Consider the following 20,915-nt stretch of genomic DNA (forward strand, 5'->3'; position numbering starts at 1 on the left):
GGACAGTTAAAAATCAAAGAAAATAAAATTTCAGAGGTCATAATTATGTTCCTTTGTTTACATTTTCAAATATTTCTAAGGCTTCTTCAGTTTGGATAGAATCCCAGAATTTTCTTCCCTTTGGCTGTGAACCCCATTAAAGGAGTTGAGCAGCATAATTCTTCAGGCTCTGAGTTACAGGAAGTCCATATGTCTTCTGAGAAATCTTGATATGTTGCTCTTTGTTTTTTTATATTAAATCTAACATAAAAATTAGTAAGATTTACTATGTTAGCAATGATTCCTTGAGGCAACTTCCTACAAAGTGTGTAAGCCATTAACTGGAATGAGAACACAAAGCTATATGAGGTTAAGTGAAACAGAGACTATTACCTTCAAGATGGTTATAATTTCAAGAGAGAAAAGCCAAGTTAAACATATACCAGAGAGAGAAGCAGCCAAACTTGAAGGAAGAGGTATATCACAAAGGCTGTCAGGGAGACACGAGAGGATATATTTTACCACACATAACTGAAAGAAATAATTGAAATCCAAGCTTTGGAAGTAGTCTTTTAGAATAAAGTAACTGTATGGTACTAACGAACCACTGACTCAGGAATGCAAGACAAATCAAAGTAAAACAAAAACCTAAAACTTATCCTTGAAATTGCTTGTAGAGGCAAAGAGTAAAAACAGAAGTTTGTCCAGAAATGTCTTTGTACAGGGGAATATCTGTTTTTCATATATTTGAAATTTATTAGAAGACACAAATCATTTTAAAACTTGTAGTTTTTTCTAGGTTTTAATTTAAAATTATCCAAATAATCCAAACACCATCACTTACAATCATGATATTCCTACATCAGTATGTAAATTTTATCATTAAGAATGATTACTGTGTGATAAACTGCACAAGAAACAGTAAACTAACAAGTGTGTAATCAAAATAAAATAAGTCATTCTATTTAAGAAATCTACCAATTGCAATTTTAACTGCTCTTAAAAAATAACACTAGGCTTCATTTTTTTAAGTATTTTTTAAACATTTATTTATTTATTTTAGAGAGAGTGTGTGTATGCGGGGGATGGGGTGTGGAGGAGCATAAGGGGTGGGAGAGAGAATTCAAGCAGACTCTGCTGAGCGAGGAGCCAACACAACAATCCCACAACACAATCGTGGGATTGTGGCTCAATCCCACGAATCATGACCTAAGCTGACACCAAGAGTCAGGTGCTCAACCCACTGGGCAAACCAGGCACCCTTTCATTTTTTAAAAGTAATTTAAAGCAATTCATTTTTAGTGACCTGATGTTCTATGAGCATAGTAACAAATAAACTAATCATAGCTTTACTTTTTTTTTTTAAAGATTTTATTTATTTATTCATGAGAGACACAGAGAAAGAGAGAGGCAGAGACACAGGCAGAGGGAGAAGCAGGCTCCATGCAGGGAGCCTGATGTGGGACTTGATCCCGAGTCTCCAGGATCACACCCTGGGCTAACGGTGGCATTAAACTGATGAGCTGCCCGGGCTGCCCAGCTTTACTCTTTAGTCTAATAAAATCTCTGCAAGAAAACAACCCCTCAACCACAACACAGGTAATCTAATAAGCCTCCATACATGTCAGAACAAAATAATTTTTAAAAAATCTGAGTAATCAAAGAGATTAATATTTGATTTATTTTATTTTATTTTATTTATTTATGATAGCCACACAGTGAGAGAGAGAGAGAGGCAGAGACATAGGCAGAGGGAGAAGCAGGCTCCATGCACCGGGAGCCCGACGTGGGACTCGATCCCGGGTCTCCAGGATCACGCCCTGGGCCAAAGGCAGGCGCTAAACCGCTGCGCCACCCAGGGATCCCAGAGATTAATATTTGAATAAAAAATCTGATAAACATGAATTTTTGCTGGTGTTCTTAACCACTTATGATACAAAGTTAGTTAGGAGGGAAGCACTCAGAAGCCAGATGTTTAAAATATGAAATAAATAAAAGTGCTAATATTGCTGAGACCAAACAAACATCCTAATCTTATAACCAAAATGGTTCAGTATCTAAGTAATTTGCCATTTACTCAAATGAGGAGAATATAGTAAGCATTTAATACGTGGACCTAGATAAAAAAGTGAAATAGCTTCATAGGATAATATCCTACACTCAATGCTTCTGAGTAGTGGCCACAATACAAAATAAAATTAAAGATACTATTTAAGATGATTGATGGATTCTAGGGTTTTTAGCTTTACAAAACCTTTTTTTCTCTCTCCTATCTTCCATTAAGTAATAAAATGTGTCACTGAGTTTACAGGGTTAAGCTAAAATTTGAGGTCTAAAAGTTTGGTCTCATTCCTAATCTGACAGTTTGATAGAGACTTAAAGATGCACCAACATCTAAAAATATATCTTTTGCAGATCAAATTTGATCAAGGAGAGGGATCACTTCATTTCTGTTTATTACACTGATATATCAACTAACTAATCTGAGATCTGTAGTTCCTATTTCCTTAGTTGTATTCATCTTGTATTTTTAGTGACATAAAAGCAATTTTCCTTTATTAAGCCTTTTAAACAACTTCATCAAATACTTGTATTTAATGACCAATTTGTTCTAGGAATAAATTATAACATATTTTTTTAAATTAATTCAGCAAAGAATGATCAGTCATTACTTATATGAAGTAGTCATTCATTTACCAAGCATTTACTGAGTATTAATTGTTCCAGGAACTGTGGAAACAAAAACCAATAAATGTATCACTACATAGGCCATTACTACCTCAACAAGAACATCCATCACAAAAAGATAAATACCTAAAAAGACTTCATAATTCCAAAACAGAGCTTCAATGTGACCTTTAGCACTAAGAAATACACATTTTTAATTGGGAATTTCCCATGTAATTTTTAATTAAATTTTAAATGCAGATAGCAAAAAGGAGGCACTATTTTTTAAAAATGTGTAAGATACTGTAAACCATCTTTCTCTTTAGGACCTTGATCATTTTCAAATTCCCAAGTCTAGTGGAAATAGCTGAGTCAAATCATTTTGACATGTTTCAACAGATTCAACAAAAACAAGGCATGCACATTCTCTGGAAAGCAAAAATAAGCATGTATTATTATGGAAATATATTTACCAACTGGAACCCTTATTTTGGAGCCCACATATATGTATCCTTTGTATTACTAAACTATACCACTACCCTACCACTCTATATGGAAAATATTTATCACTCAGTAGTTACTCATTTAAGTCCCTAATAGAACAGAGTATAATTTTGATCATGTACAATAGAGGGAAAAACTGAGACACAGAAACGCTAAATTACTTGCCAAAGACCTGAGAAAAACTTAGAGGCAAACCAAAAATAACAGCTAGAACTTAATATTACAGTTAATGGATCAACTGAACTCAATTTCCCAATGATATGAAAAGATTATACATGTAAATTCACATATACACGTATACAGGTAACTGAAAAAGCCAGGAAAATAATTAAGAAGGATTTTTTTTGTATATAGCCTGAATTACATAGAGAAGTGTGGTTTCAAAATCAAAGCTGCTAAACAGCAGGTTCTAGTGAATCACGTACACTAGTTCAAAAGAACCTGAGAAAATATAGTATATTCAGTAAAATATTATTAATTAAATTACCACCCAAGAAGTTTAATTTTATGAGAACCTAATAGACATACATAGTAAGCATAATATATCACTGACTAAGCACTGAAATATATCTTTAGGAAAAGTAAAGTCTAATTTAAAATGTCTTAAAATTAAAGTTAAAAAATAGCATGTGTACATAATATTTAAGATGCAACTTAATCATAAAAGCATAGATTGGGGGGTGATTTGCAAATAATAATGGTGCCAATTACAAAATTAAAGACATGTTAGGGAAAATGGCAAATATTAGCTTATAAGATTACCTTTTAAAACACATGAAATTCTACATTAAAAAAAAAAAAAAGTTCTCTTTAACCCAAGAGCAATAGTGCTAAAACTGAATATGTTGTTTTGTTTTGTTTTATAACAGAAGAATCACATTATAACTATAAAACATTTTATGTCATTGCTTTATATCCAGCTTATTTTATCCTCAAAAACATTAATATATAATATTATAAAACATTTAATTCCCTCTTCATTACCTCTTTAAAACCTTTGCAGAAAATCTGTGATGTTATCTTCTTATCAAGGCAAAATCAAGGAAGACTTTGTATATTCATCATTTCTAGAGTAACAAAAATATCTTTACCTTCCAGAAGAACTTTCCACAAAATCCCAGACACTGGCATGTTATAATAATGCAATTAGGAATGGAAATTTTATAACAATTAATTAAATAAATGATAGGAAAGGCTAATACTATTTTTAAAATCTCATCAAGAATCAAAAAAAGATTATACCTACTTTTTTATGATAACTAAAATATGATGTGTTGATATACTCTTGTTATAAAGTGGTTTTTAAAATAAAAATGAATTTATGTCCTACGTTCTTTCAAATACATGACCAAGGAAATAAAATAAATAAATTTATAGGTGCTACAGCAAAAATGTCATAAATCAGCTTAGGATCTTGAAAAAATATATGAGGACATATATATATAAAATTAAAAAATATAATCTAATTATATATTATTTCATATAATTAAAATTATTTACATAATTTTCACATAATTAAAAAGAGAACCAGCTCTCTAGTTTTTAACTACTGTTTCAAATTGATCAGATCCCAAGATGCATCCCTCAACCCCAAGGGGATTTCCTTTAGATTGAATTTTTGTTCATTATATAAGACTGTTTTATGGTGTTTTTCTTTTATTTATTTTTATTGTTTTATGCACTCCATCATGTTATACTTATGCTTGGGATTTCTTTTTTTTTTTTTTTTTTTACGTAAAGAAAATTGTATTATGGTCAGAATTATTCATGTGTATCTTCTGATACAAAAACTACTCTACCCTAAATTTAAATGAGTTTCATCTACAGGATAGCTCTCATTACTATGTACTACTTCGGAGAACACTGACCAAACATGATAGACCTTCCTAACTCTGTGGAAGCACTTGTATTTCTTCACTGGAATTTTTATTTTCTCATTTTCTTTAATGATAGTATAAAAAAAAAACACATAAAATTTAAAACTGCATGCCTTTATTTGATGAATTAAAACAAACAAATTAGATTTTTAATGGCAAATAAATGACATCATTTTGGAAGCAAATATTTAAAATCATTTAACAGTGCTAACGTATGTTTTAACAACTCATTCTTTTTGAAACATTTAATTTCTGTGCCCTCAGTTAATTTCACAGGGCTTTATCAAAAGATAATTCTTGAAAGAAATCAGAAATGGCTTCCTTAACATGCTAGAAGGCTCTTTGTGCCACTGTCCTTTGAAAGAATGATACTACTTTTAAATTAGATCTTTTGCTCACCACTCCACCCACTCCTCCATCTCACCCAGGGCTTTGAGTAATTTCTTTATCTCAGCAAGAAGCAAAAGGCTAAAATTAGCAGTCTCTGGACCCTCAGGAATAGTCACTGTGCAACATCAGCTGAGATTCCTGATTAGCATTATGTCTGATTCTTTAAAAAAGTACCAAAGCAAAACAAAGAAACAAAGAAGAAAACAAAACAAAAAACAAAATCTAACTAGGCCATCTTTTCACCTTTCTTTATTTCATGAGAGAAGCATTTAACACATTCGTTTTGATAAATGGTAAGGAAGTACTAATGAAGCTCTTGTCAATAAAAAAGAATCTGTATCATTATTACTAATAAACTTCAACTTTTATAATATGTAACAACTTAGGAATTTTATTGTTTATGAAATGAAATAATAATCTTTAGTACGAAGTGTTTAGATGAAATTATTTTTGTGGCCTATAAACACAGAGCATTGCTAACTGCTATTGTCAAGAGAAAATTGTTTCTTGTGTTCAAAATCCAGACTTCACTCTTAATTACACCTAAAGCCAGAGAATAACCATGTGTGGCAAGTTAATAAGTGGATGAAATCTGTTTCTGAACTACTATTTCCACTAAATAAGATTTTAAGAAAGGTCCTATACTGTGATTTTTTCCCCATTATATCTGTGATGAGAAAATGATGAAGATGGAACCTCAATCCCCTAAAGACAAAGTCTCAGCAACCAATTTACCTGACAAGATTTTCATTGTCTCCAGTTCCCTTGCAAGTTGCACATTCAGTTCGCAAATCTTCAGCCTTAGGCTTCTTTTGTAACACAGACTGCCTTTGCCTTCTCTCTCTAGGAATTCTTTCCTGCCATACAAGGGAAAACAAAACAAAACATAAAACAAAACCAAGATATGAGGAAAAAAGAAAATTTAAGCAAGAAAGTTTCTCAAAGTTTAGACTGTAAAAAATGCTTAACTTATTCCAACCTCATGTTTTTCTTCCTCAGGAATGAAGCTTCGCTTTCGTCCTCTGGTTCTCTAAGAAAAAAAAAAATTCCACAAAAATATCTAATGTTTAATTAATAATAAAAATAAATATTTTCTGTTAAATGTTACTGTTTTAAGTTAAGCACTTGAAAAAGTAGTATTTCTAATTAATACTGTATCGCTCTAGTGCACTTTGTTACAGTTTATGTCATAAGAGATAAAACATGACAAATTAAATGTACAAGTGTTTTACTTTTAAATTACACAACTATCTGATAGGAAAAGTAAGTTCTCCAAAATCAGCTGAAATGATTTTTCAACACTTCACACATGTCACACAATTATGATTTATCCAGAGCATTTAAATTTTAACTTCTATGACTTCTATAGCCGAAATGCTAAACCTGGACTCATATTACTATTATTTCCAATGTTTGTGTAGAGTACATACATGTTTGTATAACATAAACAACCAACTTTTAACTGCCATCAAAAAGTGGGAATAAAAGATCTCAGATTCCCCCAAATCCAAGATTAAATAAAACTAACTAAAAAAAGAAGAAGAAGAAGAAAAAGTAAGAAAAAATAAAAACCTAACTAACACATGGTATAATAAGTGACTTACTTTAAATTTATTTAGTTGAAATTCTACATCCTATATTTCAGAACACATTTATCATTAGAAAGATGACATCTAAATGTTAAAAGAAAACTACAATATTATTTGTATCCAATATGTTAAAAATTTTCACCCACATTGCACAGCCTCTATAAATTTATAATCCTCCTACGCAGACCAGTTCTTTAGAGGCTGAAAGATAAAGGAGGCACCATTCCCACAAATTTGTTTGTCTGACCCTTAAGATCAAGGAACATTCCCAAATTAGAATAGGTACCAAATAATTGTGAACAAAACTGATGTCCATTACAAGCTGTTTTCCTAAATTACTGTCCATTTCAATTCTTCATAATATTGAGTCCCTTGTTATTTAACACCATGGCTAATTGCATACTGTTTAATCTGCTCCAAGATATAACCAACAGCTGACTAAATTAGTCATTCAAAAGAAGCAAATTTATAAACTTTGTATTCATTTATATTTGTACCGCTAATCAGTATGTTCTAATTAAATTATGAAGTTAGAAGAAGAAAGACTTTATCTAGGAAAAGACTTTATTTTTTTTTAATTTTTTTTATTTATTTATTATAGTCACAGAGAGAGAGAGAGGCAGAGACACAGGCAGAGGGAGAAGCAGGCTCCATGCACCCAGAGCCCGACATGGGATTCGATCCCGGGTCTCCAGGATCTTGCCCTGGGCCAAAGGCAGGCACCAAACCGCTGCACCACCCAGGGATCCCAGGAAAAGACTTTAAATGCAAGCCCTAAAGAGAGTCTATTCTTACTTCTGAAAAAAACAGCACTGAGCCTTGCTCCTCAAAATATCAATCATAGCTCATAAGCACTGGCATGCCCGGGGGCTTGTCACAAACACAGAAGCTCACACTCACTTCAACATACTAAATTAGAATCTGCCTTCCTTTTTAACAAGATCTGCAAGTAAATTATACACACATTAAGGTCTGAGAACATCAATGTGGAAGAGTCCTTAATGCTGACAACACTTATCCATGTTCTAACTAAAATCTTGGGGCTAGCTCTTTACATATTCATCTTTTCTTTCTGTGACATTCCTGTCCTTTTTGCTTCTACTTCTGTCCTCCAACACAGTTCATCATAAAACTGGCAAGAACCATGCCATATTCATCTTCTAGACTCAATTAAACTTAGTATAATATGTATTACATAAAAACTCAATAAATGTTTTAATAAAATAACCAAGTGGTTAGATTAAAACCATAAATATACTAGATAATGCAAATGATAAAACAGTTGACATAATGGATAAATTATTGTTCCCTTCTCCAGTAATCTATTTTTCGATTTGTATAATTTACGAATAAGGTCATTTCCATCAGGTGATCCAAATAATTGGTACCAAAGGGAAAATATTTGGGGTGCCAGGCTGGCTCAGTTCCAAGAGTATATGAAATTCTTTATCTCTGGGTCATTAGTTTCAGCCCCATGTTGGGTGTAGAGGTTACTTAAATAAAACTTAAAAAAAAAAAAAACATTTTATTTATTTATTTATTTGGAGAGAGAGAGAGAGTGCAGAAGTATGAAGAACAGCAGTCAGAGGCAAAGAAAGAATCAGGCTCCTTGCTGAGCAAGGAGCCAAAAAGCAGGGCTCAATCCCAGGACCCTGGGATCATGATCTGAGTTGAAGTCAGACGCTTAACTGACTAAGCCACCCAGGCACTCTAATAAAAGTCATGTTAAATGAAGTACACTTATTACCAAATGATAATCAATGATGTATTCCTGTGGTAATCTTAAATAACTAAACATAAACAGTTCCCAGCCAGAAAAAACAGAAGTGTTATAAGCAATATGAAATTATAGCATCTTGGAGCTCTGAAAAGCAGTCCAAACAAGTGACTTATCACAGAGCTGATAACTGACAGAGGAAAACTGCAAACCCACGTATCTCAACTCTCAATTCAGTGATTTTTCTTCATGCCAAATCCAAGGTTAATGGTGTAATCCAAGTAGAAATAAATAAAATTATTATGAGAAAGAAAATCTCTTATTCTCACTTGAGTACTTAAATACATTGTAACACTGTAATGCCATCGCTTCTCGGCCTTTTGGCTTAAGATCAAGTGTATAACACTGTAATGCCTAAAGGAAGAATTCTTCCATTTTACCTCAATATCTTAAATTGATACTATATTCTACCAATTGGGTACTCTGTCAGTACAATGACTAACATTATCCATTACCAAAGTAAATTACAGCAAGCTTCTTCTTTGGCATTTAGCACATCAGTAATATTTCCAAAAAAAGAGGAAGAAGAAAGAAGAAAGAGGAATGAAGAAGGAAAAAGGATGAAGGAAGAAGAAGAAAGAAGAAGGAAGAAGAAGGAAGAAGAAAGGAAGAAGAAGAAGAAGAAGAAGAAGAAGAAGAAGAAGAAGAAGAAGAAGAAAGAGAAAGAAGAAAAGAAGAAAGAAGAAGAAGAAGAAGAAGAAGAAGAGAGAGGAGAGAAGGAAGGAAGGAGAAGAAGGAAGAAGAAGAAGAAGAAGAAGAAGAAGAAGAAGAAGAAGAAGAAGAGAAGAAGAAGAAGAGAGAAGGAAGGAAGGAAGGAAGGAAGGAAGGAAGGAAGAAGAAGAAGAAGAAGAAGAAGAAGAAGAAGAATTATTATTATTATTATTATTATTATTATCATTATTATTCAAACACAACTTTTCATATACCAAGTCCTCCAACCAGGAAAATACTGACAGTTCTGGGTTTGTTTTCTTTCTTTCTTTCTTTCTTTCTTTCTTTCTTTCTTTCTTTCTTTCTTTCTTTCTTTCTTTCTTTCTTCTTTCTTTCTTTCTTTCTTTCTTTCTTCTTTCTTTCTTTCTTTCTTTTTTTTCTAGTTTTAATGAAGTGGCAACAACTGTAACTATGACAATTCATGACTGCCTACAATCACAACAGAGAAGATATCTTACACATGGTATCCCTGAATCAGAAGAGGAATGCTAAGAGGAATTAGAAAGAGGGAGAAATGATGCAAAAAGGAGTAACAAAACATGTTCGGTTCATCTAATAAATCTCAATCATCCAAAGGCTTACCCCATTTTACATATATTAGAAGTATTCATAACTGGATGGTCATTTCATGATATATACTGAGGCTGACACCATTTTAGAAACAAAATAAATAAGAGGCAGGGTGAACACAGCATGTAGAAAAAGGAAGAATTTTATTTATCAAACATAGGCTTCAGAACTTAAAAAAGATAGATACATTACCTCGTAGTTCTATATAACTGAGGGTTCAGTTGCAAATTGTGCTTTCTTTTGTAATTATTAAGCTATTAAGAGTAAATGAAAGTTTGAAATTCACTCCAAAACTTGACATATTTCTATTTTTTTCTGTTGTTATTTTGTAAGAATTTTATTTGCCTAAGGAACAAGGACAATCAGAATTACATAGGATCACTTGGCTCTTTATCTGTCTATAGTACATTTTCTTGAAAACAGAAGGGGATAAAATATACACAAAGAGCGTAGCATGGTATTACAGACAGTGTATATATGTTAAAAGGAGTATTTTTAGCAACCACGCATCATTTTAATAGTTTATTCATCTAAAACAATAATTAAATGTTTCCATAACTTCACTCATTTGGACTAGAAAACATGTAACAAATTTTCATTAATTCTTTAGCACTGGGTTATTTAATTTACAATGAAGTTAGGTGCATGATGATTTTTCCAAGGTTGGAATGATTCATTTGACAAATGAACTAAATTTAAAATTAAAAGACAGTGCCTCAACATATTTGATATCACTAAGATAGATTTCAACATATTCATTTGTGTACTGTTTCCTCTAAATTTAAAATGGATCTTTTTAATGACAATTAATAAACAAGCTTATATGTGGTTAGAGAAACATAAGGAATGCTTCCTGTGTAAGTTCTATACAAAAAGAGGAAAATGCTTATTCATGAACAAAATTCCAAATTCAAAGTTAATTAAGACAATTAGGTCAAACTTTGACAATTTCTGCTAAGCTAAAATTCAGATTTATGCTGTGGAAAAAATGCCAACAGCTATGGGGCAGTTATACAAAATCCTTCAATATCATTTATTTTTAATTTTCAACATAAATTATTATATAAAATTCCTAAAAAAATAAGTATATGCTTTCCAATTATAAAACAATATGTTGAAAACTGTCATATATGAAAGCTCATAAAATATTTAGAATAAAATGTTATACATACAAACAAGGTGTGAACAAAGCACCATCTGTTTCTATTGGCTACTGGCATATAACAGATGGAATAGTGATCACCAAAAGTGAGCGTTTTCCTTTCTTGTCATTTGGCTGTAGAGTTTATTTTTATCTAATTTAATTTATATTAACAAGGTTAGAAAAATATGAAGAAGAATAAAATTATGGCCAATTTTTCTTAGCACTATAAATTAAAATAACCACAAGCCTAAAAGTAGAAAATAAATTATACATTTTACATATTAATAAATAAGCATTCCTATAAAACCTTTCTCATGAATAATGGTATATTCAAAATAAGTAAAATTCCAAAGCTCTGCCTATTCTTTGTTCTCCTTATTCCACATTCCAGGGAGTAAATAAAAATGATAGATTTCCAAGGGGCAAAAAGCACAGAAGGAGTCTTTAAACTCTGAATAGGATTATTTGAGCTAAGGATACCTGTAGTAGATCTCTTCCAAGTGAGCCAAAGTGAGTTAAATATTGTCTAGTTCACCACAAAATTTTTTGCCAGGGTTTCTTCTAAGCATCTATAACAAACTGAGGTTATGTAATCTGTTTAGCATAGGTTACCTTGAGTCGAATAACAGACTCAGTAACTCTGATATCTAAAGCCTCCATATGTAATAACCCTTTCTGGGGCACCTGGGTGGCTTAGTCAGTTAGGTGTCTGCCTTCAGCTCAGGTCATGATCCTGAGGTCCCAGGATCAAGTGCTTCATCAGGCTCCCCAGTCAGTGGGGAGTCTGCTTCTACCCTCTGCCCCTTTCCCCACTTGTGCTCCCTCTCAAATAAATAAAATCCTTTAAAAAATAATGTTTTCTTCCCAGAACTGCAATAATTTAATTTAAAAAGTATAAAAATAACAAGTAGGTGAAGAAACAATGCACAGTAACCTTTAGTCATTTCAATAGGGCTGAGTCCAAATGCTTGTTTCCACTAAACTAGCACCAAAAATTATATACACACACAAAACATATTCTAGTTTCTCGAATTCTTAGGACTTAGGTTGTAACTCTGTTAAATAGGCTATTATTTTGGATGTGTAAAATCAATTTAAAAACAAATGCAATGTAAGTAAACTCTAGGATATTTGATTATCTCTCAAATGGAGAATGCCATTTAGAACAGGCTATATTGACTGTACTGTTACATTAGATGTTAAACAATTTAGCCATGTGTTTAAGTCTTTTTTCAAAATAATGATCTATAACAAGCACATCCTGAAAAACAATATGGTTTTACTCAAACTGCTAAAAGGTATTTTGACTTTTTATGGCATTTATTTTTTTAAAAAAAGGAGATCTATAAAACAAAATAAAATGTATGAGATAGGAAAAAAGATATACAACTTCAAAGAGAATAGAAAATGATGGATGTGTGTAAAAGACTATGAGAAGATGGGTCCCAATAAGTCCTTTGGCGCTTGTATAAAAGATGAAAAGTCACTAGATAACATAAAGTGTAAAGAAAACGAAAAGAAAATCTGAAAGCTTTCAAGTTACATTAAAGTCATTAGAAAATATGCCAAAAAAGTACAAACATCAATTTTAAAGTAACTTCAAAAGGGACATAGGTAAGCTTACCTATATTTTCTTCAAAAGTAATTACCTTGCATAAAAGCAAATGTAAAGTCTCCACAGAAAAAATAATGCAGAAAAATATCTAAATAACAAGATACTTACACAAGTGTCTCCTGGGCTGCCTTTGAGTAATTCTAGTTTCACCATAGAAATATGATTAATATATAAGGAGAAAAGGACCAATTCGCTTTCTAACAAGAAGGAACTAGAAAAAAGATTCTTCAAAGGACACTAGCTTCAGATGCATAGCCATAGTGAAAGATGGAAAGAACTATGAAATACTAAGTACCTGCTGTGAACCAAACCCTGTAGGAGGTAATAGACATATAGTAGTAAACAGGACAGTTCCTGTCCACTTAGGAGTTCATGTCCATGAGTCTACAGATACCAAACAAATAATTACATGAATAATTATTTATAAATATGATTAAGTGCAACTAAGGAGAAGCTAAAAATAAAATCACATATTACTCATATCTTTCAAAATCTCAACTACAGTCAAAATTATTCTTAAATTTAGGAGTAAGTTTTAATACCGTTAATAAGGATATAAAACTCAACATTCACCTTAAAGATGAGTATAGAAAAAAATGACTAACAACAACAAAAAACACACATAACTGGCAACTCTCCAGCAAGAATAGAAAAAAAGAACTCAGACTGGCAAGGGGATGAGAATCAAGGATAGTAGCGAAAGCATTACTAAAATGACTAAATATAGGATCCAAGTAAAATACTGGAATTTTAAGCGAAGGCACTGGTATGTGGGGTAACTATGCTGCTCAGTTATTTTAACAATAAACTGGCTATTAGACTAGGAATGTAAAGAAGGATCCATGACATATTGGGGTCAAAGGAATTGGAACTGGATCATGGTTCTTTCACATACATCTTAAAATTAAAATTAAGTGTTATTTCATATAATGGTTTCTTTTTACCCAGTTTGGAAACTCTTCATAAAATAACCCTCCCTGACAGTCATATAGCTTCAACTATTCCAAAGAATGAGGCAGCATGTTCCATGCTAAAACAATTCTTATTGTTGTCCCAGGTTTACTATCTGAATTTAATCTAGCATTCATGTAACAAAAGTTTAAATATTTAAAAACAAATAGCCAGGTCTCTATTATGTAAAGTATCTCTACCCATTTATTAAACTAACAACATACAAAAAAATTAATTCCAATTGTGATAAAGGCACCAAAGGAAAAAAGTGCTAGGGCACTAATCTTTCATTATTCCTCAGGTTATCCTTCAGGAATTTCATCGTATTATCACATTAAGTTTTGCTTTCTTAGCTCATACAAACTAAAATTAGGGACAAGGGAAATAATAATAGATAATTATTTAAAGCTTTACAACAGATGTGTAATCTCAGTCATTTTTCATTTAAGAGTCTAACTACAAACATCATTTTAGCACTGTTACATGGCACAGATAAATGTGAGGGAAAAGGGACTGGATCATATTTTTTTCTTTTTAAATATAATCAGTCTCATTAGCCAGCAAAGAAATACAAATCAACCATAATGAGATACCATTTCATGCGCACCAGGATCACTAGATCAGAAGAATAGACAATAATAAATATTTGTGATATGCAGAAAAACGTGGGTCTTCATACACTGCTGGTGAGAACAGAAAGTTATATGGCCAGTTTAAAAATCAATCTGGCAGTTTCTCAAATGGCAAAAATAGAGTTATCATAAGGCCCAGCAACTCTACTGCTATGTGTACAATGGAGGTAAGTAAGAACTCATGGTCACACAAAAGCTTATATATATATTCATAGCAGAATCATTTGTAACAACCAAGGGGTGAAAAACAAAAAGAACCCCACAAATGTCCATCAAGTGACAGGTGAATGGATGAATTTTAAAATCTGGTATAGCCATAACATGGAGTATTATACAAAAATCAAAAGGAATAAAGTCCTGATACTGCCATAACATGAATAAATCCTGAAAATATTATGCTAGGTGAAAAAATACAGTCATAAAATGCCACATATCGTATTACTCCATTTATCTTGGATGTCCAAAATTGGCAGAGACATACAGTGACAGAAAGTAGATTACTAGTTGTCTAGGGTTTAAGGTTAGGAGAGTGGAGAATGGAGTCACTGCTAATGGGTACAGGAATTTTGGCGGGAAGAGCTGGGGGTGCACAGCAATGAAAATGTTCTAAAGCTGACTGTGGTAATGGCTGTACAACTCTATGAATTTACTAAAAAACACTAAATTATACAATTTTAAATGAGTGAATTGCACAGTATGTGAATTATATCCCAATAAAGCTGTTATAAAAAAGATCATCAGCCATAAGTTGATTAGGTTAATTTTAATTGTAGCAAACTTTAAAGAATAATGAACTAATTTTCCATCATGGCATAAGGGATTTTTATATTTAACTTATATCTAAATAAAACTAAAATGCCTTTCAAAATTTTTTCAACATCCATCAATGTTGAAAAAACTAATTAAGCACTATAAAATAAAATTCACCTACTGACCCTACATCATTTAATGATACAAAACATTTAAGTATGAATAAACTACTGTACTACTGGAACTTTCCAAAAGTATGGAGGAAGGTGTCATTCATTTCCTACATGCATGGCTTCAAGTAAAAAACATACAGTAATATGAATCATTGTCCCATTTCAGCTTTAAATGTCAAAACCACAAATTAATCTCTATTAGCTTCTATTACAGCTGTAACAAATTATCATAAACTTAATGGCTTAAAAAAAACAAATGCACTATTTTACAGTTCTGACATGGGTGTCAGTGGGTTAAAATTAAGGTGCTGACAGGGCTGTATATCTTTCAGGGGTCTCTAAGGGGAAGAATCAGTTTACTTGTCTTTTCCATCTCCTAAAGGATGCCAACATTCCTTTCTCATGGCCCCATTCTTCCATGTTCCAAGGCATCAATGCTGCATCTTTGTGACCTATGTCTATAGTCACATCTCCTTCTTACTTACAGCCAGGAAAGGTCTTCTTCTTTTAAGTACTTATGTGATTAGACTGGGCACATGGACAACTCTGCTTAATCTTCCCATCTCAAGGTCCATAACTTTAGTCATACCTGCAAAGTTCCTTCTGTTATATATAAACATGTTAGAACATGTTTACAGGTTCTAAGGATTAGTTTACAGACATCTTTGGAGGGCCATTATTCCACTTACCACACTGTGTAAATCACTATCTAGGTAAGAAATAAAACACTACTTTGGGTTAAAATTCAGTAACATAAAGTTATAAGGGAATTCTCTCCTTCCTTATACTGTCAAGGGATTACTCCTCTCCCACTAGACACAGAAGGCCTATTCTCTGGAGAAAAACAACCAGACAAACTCTGGACAATGGATTATCAGGCACAGAGAAGGGAGAAATGATGCAGCAAACAAAAGCCAGAAAATTTGCATGGAATTCTGATTTCTGAACTGTGAGATCTTTAGCCCCCTTCTCCTCACCTATCCAGGAGTCTGGCAGTCAAAATTACACCTACCATTTAGGAGATGAGAGAATACTTCTACTAAATTGATATGGAAAAAGCTACAGATACTGACATTTAAGGTATTCTCAAAGAAAAAGCCCCCAATCATAAAATCATCCCTATAGGGAAAACAGCCCCACATAAACTTAATTACATATATAGATTAGATATAGATAGAGATAGAGATAGAGATAGAGATATATAGATATAGATATACAAAGATCCCCAAGCATCTTAAAGCTTCAACATGAGAGACCAACATAACAGAAATAGGGAACCCAGAGGAAACAAAGACAATGACGGATACAAAAGAAAACAGAATTACAATGAAAATTCCTGAAAATATAAGAAGTTTTTGCCATAATGAAATAAGAACATCTGCTATTAAAAGAAAAAGGAAGGGGAAGCCTGGTTGGCTCAGTAGGTTAAGTGTCTGCCTTGGGCTCTGGTCATGACCTCAGGGTCCTGGAATTGAGCTCCAGATCAGGCTCCTTGCTCAGTGGGGAACCTGCTTCTCCCTCTCCCTTTGCCTGCAGCTCCCCCTGCTTATTCTCTCTCTCTCTGTCAAATAAATAAAATGAAAGTAAAGAAAAGAAAAGTAAAGAAAAAAGTACATACACATCCCCAAAACAGAAATTTAGTAAAACAGTTGGAATATAAAATTGAGAAAATCTCCCAGAAATTAAAAAAAATGAACAATATGATAGAAAGAAAAAAATATTACAGAACTAATCTAGTATCACCAAAATACAATTAATAGAAGTTCCAGAAAAGGAGAACAAAGGATAAAAATTATCAAAGAAATAACAAAAAATAATCTCTCAGAATTAAAAATATGTGAGTTTCTTGACAGCACTCACTAAACTCCTATAAATGAATAAAAGTGTACCACACCAACCAAAGTAGTGAATTGTACCACTGAAACTCAAAAAGAGAAAATACTAAGAGTTTCAAGACAGGAGACAAAATGAGTTATAAGAGCAGAAGCAATAGTGACAGCCAGGAGTCAAATAGTGCTTTTTTAAAAAAAGTAATATTTTATACATAGCCATAGTATTAATGAGCATTAAAAATTAATTTTCAGACATGTAAGATCTCAAAAATTTACCTCTCACTAACTTTTACTAAGTAAGTCATTGAAGAAGTTCCCCCATCAAGATACAGGCCTAAATGAAAAAAAAAAAAAGCCAACTTTAAATGCAAGCAGCAAAAAATTCCACCTATGAAAGCTTAAAGGAAGTCCCATGATGATGATGAAGCAAAGTCCAAGAATGACCAAAAAAAAAAAAAAAAACAATTTAGATTAAAACTGGAGGAAAATGGGCTCCGGACAAAATACTTCAGAAATTATTTGACATGGCTGACTCTGTGTGTGTGTGTGTGTGTGTGTGTGTGTGTATAGCACTGGGTGTTATGCTATATGTTGGCAAATTGAACCCAATTAAAATGTATATATATATACATTTACAAAAAAGTTGAATGTTGTAAGAAGAGTTGCTCTTAAACTCAAGGAACCCAAAAAATTGAAAAATAATGGATGGCCAAAAAAGTCATTTTTAAAACTCTATTTATGCCTTCCTTTAAAAATAAACTGGATCAGTGAGAATCCTTAAAATTTACTAAGTGGGATAGTCTCACTGTATGGTTTCTTCAGCATCTGCCTCATCCTTGCCCACTCAGCTTTATAACAGTAACAGAGTAAAAAGTATTCATAAAGTGAGAAAGCATGTTTCTATTCTTGTTAAGCAATATTTTATCTTTGCGAAGTTACTATCATAAAGAAGTCAGTATGAAATTGGCTAAGTAAAACAATCAAATGTCACTTTGAAAAGTGAACAAAAGGACAATTTCAAAGAAACAAAATTTTGGAAACAAGTCAATGTACAGTATACACATCTGGTAGCCTATTTGCTGAAAAGTGTCTCCTACATAACATTTTTTTCAGAATAACAATAAAAATAAAGTTAACTGCCAGAAAGGCGAAAAAAAAAAGGTTATCAACAAATATGGTCTTTAAAAAAAAAATTTATTACATGTCATGAAGCCTAATCACAAAGAATTACTGTCTCTAGATTCTTTTAATATCAATGTATGTACTTTAACCCTCTAATTAATAGTGTTAAGGATAAAATAATAAATGCAAATGTGAATTTAGATGAGACTTTTAGTTCTAGAAAAGACTGCAGATTATTTAATTTATTTTATAAATGAGGATACGGAGTACAAACAAAGTAAAGTACTTACCCAGTTCTGCATAATGGGTTATTGGCAGAGTGTGAATTACAATTCAAATCTACCATGTGGAAATATCAGAGAGGGAGACAGAACATGAGAGACTCCTAACTCTGGGAAACGAACAAGGGGTGGTAGAAAGGGAGGTGGGCGGAGGGTGGGGGTGACTGGGTGACGCGCACTGAGGGGGGGCACTTGATGGGATGAGCACTGGGTGTTATGCTATATGTTGGCAAATTGAACCCAATTAAAAAAAAAATCTACCATGTGCTAGTCCAGGTACTTCCACCACACACTATGCTATTTTAGAGATTTTGATGCCATCTAAAACTCTCAAGAAGTTTATTTTGTACCATCTTCTACTTTTTAAATGGAATAATGCTACAAAGAAAATGTCCTAGAGAGGAAAATATCATTATATTTTAATGGATACTGTCTAAAGGATAATTATAAGTCATATCCATAAACAAGATGATTCTAATTGAGTAAACAGAAAAGTTAAAAAAAAAAAACTCTTACCATCAATTAATACAGTAATCATCAGAATTTCCTTAGCACAGAAAAAAATTTAAAAGAAGTGAGCTGTGTTAAAGAACTATTTGCACCTATTTATCTGAAAAAATCAAATGGCTGAAATATCAAGTGGTTTTTCTGCTGAAAATGTGCTAATACTCATTAATTATTACTAACTTAATTCTTAAATTAGTAATGCAAGAAGCTGTTGCCGGCAAGGTGCTATTATGTTGGGGCGCCCAAGTGGCTCAGTCAGTTAGGTGTCTGCCTTTGGCTCAGGATCCTCACTCAGCGGGAAATCTCCCTTTCCCTCTGCCATACCCCTACTGCTCAAGCTCTCTCTCTCTCTCTCTCTCAAATAAATAAAGTCTGTTTAAAAAAAAAAAAAAAGATGATTATAGAAACAAGCTGTAAGAAAGACAGCTATAGGTATTATGATACTAAATTTTTACACTAAATTTTATGCTGAAGGATCCAATGCTTTTCCAAGTGTCTAGCTTGCTTACTTTAAAAATTTCAACTTATTAACACCAAAATCTAGGGCAAAGGAAAATGAAGATTTTCTTAGCTAGCAGAATACTTTTCTACTAGTAATAGTCAACTTGTAGTCTTTGTTGCTCACCTCCATCTTCTGTCTCTCTTCTTCCATTTCACAACTATCATGTTACCAGATAAAGCAACTTAACCACCTCTCATATGAACAATGTATTTTCTCATTAAATTACATTTAATTGAGGGCCATATTTTTATCACTAGAGTTCCTTAAGGGCATAGAACATGTCTTCATTTTGGTGTTCTATTAAGGGTCTATTGCCCAGCGCCTTACATTATTAGCTGCTCAATAGATATATGTTGAAAAAAATTAACCTGGTAATGGAATCACAAGTAAAGACTAGAGAATATGGATTCCCACACAGCCAATCTTTTTTTTTTTTTTTTTTTTTTTGCTTAACACAGGGAACTATTAAACTCAAAAGTAAATATGACTAAAGCACTCACAAAAAAAGATAATTACTTATCATTTTTATAGTTGTAAAGAGAACACAACATAAATTCATGTTTCTATCCATTATAAACACAAGTTTATCTTCAAATACTGTCTTCCCTTTACTGACTCTAAAGGTTTACCGAAGAGGACAACATAAAGCTAAAGATCAAATCACTGAGGCTAAGAACTATGTTACATGAATCAGAAGTCACATACAATCTACCTTCTAAGAGATGTGAGATAAAGCTGAAAACGAACAAAATAAGTGTAGAATTACTGGGATCTCAAAGGTGTGGAAAAAAACTATTAATTCTTAAAACTAGAATATTATAAAAATCATCCAATGTATGATGTGATACTACATGGTGATGCATCACAGATCAATAAAACACCAACCTACAAGATCAATGAGATTACAAAGCTGTTTTGGCTCAATGTCAAAGAAACCACCTGGAAAGATAGAAGAAAAAAGATACTATCTGAAACTAGGGGAAAGGAGGTACTGTAATAAAAATCTATTGCTGAAAGATTAAAACCGCAAACATTTAAAGAAGTTCAAGAAAAAATAATTTTTTTACCTAATATTGTTATCAAAGAAAAATACTATATATGAAGTATGACCATTTTACACTTAAAATTGGGCTAGGTATATAAATTAATTCATTGTCCTATAAGATTTTCAGGTAGGAGAAGAAAAACAATTCCCCCAGTGCAAAAGAAGCTGAATTATATTATGATAAATGAGATACCAATCCCAAAGACTAAATATTTTCATTCCTATAGTAAGTGAAAATGTATTAAAAAATGATTCCCAATTATTATTACTGGCTATCAATACAGAAGTGAAAACTAT

General features: G+C 32.3%; 1 protein-coding gene across 14 annotated transcripts in view; it reads right to left on the bottom strand.

Annotated features, from left to right (window-relative positions):
* PHF14 (PHD finger protein 14) overlaps positions 1 to 20,915 on the bottom strand; it is a 233,087-nt gene that overhangs the window by 120,577 nt on the left and 91,595 nt on the right. For 11 of the 14 annotated variants that reach the window (XR_012010961.1, XR_012010962.1, XR_012010964.1 and 8 more), the window contains exons 15-16: positions 6,397 to 6,447; positions 6,153 to 6,274 (exon numbers count right to left, since the gene is read on the bottom strand). Coding sequence is in view for 6 of the 14 variants with exons in the window: in XM_072783991.1 (XP_072640092.1) it covers positions 6,153 to 6,274; positions 6,397 to 6,447 (173 nt within the window). In the remaining 8 variants the exon portion in view is untranslated. Of the gene's footprint in view, positions 1 to 4,134; positions 4,218 to 6,152; positions 6,275 to 6,396; positions 6,448 to 20,915 lie in introns of all 14 variants that reach the window. The other 3 variants (XR_012010968.1, XR_012010967.1, XR_012010965.1) reach the window with 1 other exon arrangement.

Source organism: Canis lupus, chromosome 18, assembly GCF_048164855.1.
Source record: "Canis lupus baileyi chromosome 18, mCanLup2.hap1, whole genome shotgun sequence".
NCBI lineage: Eukaryota > Metazoa > Chordata > Mammalia > Carnivora > Canidae > Canis > Canis lupus.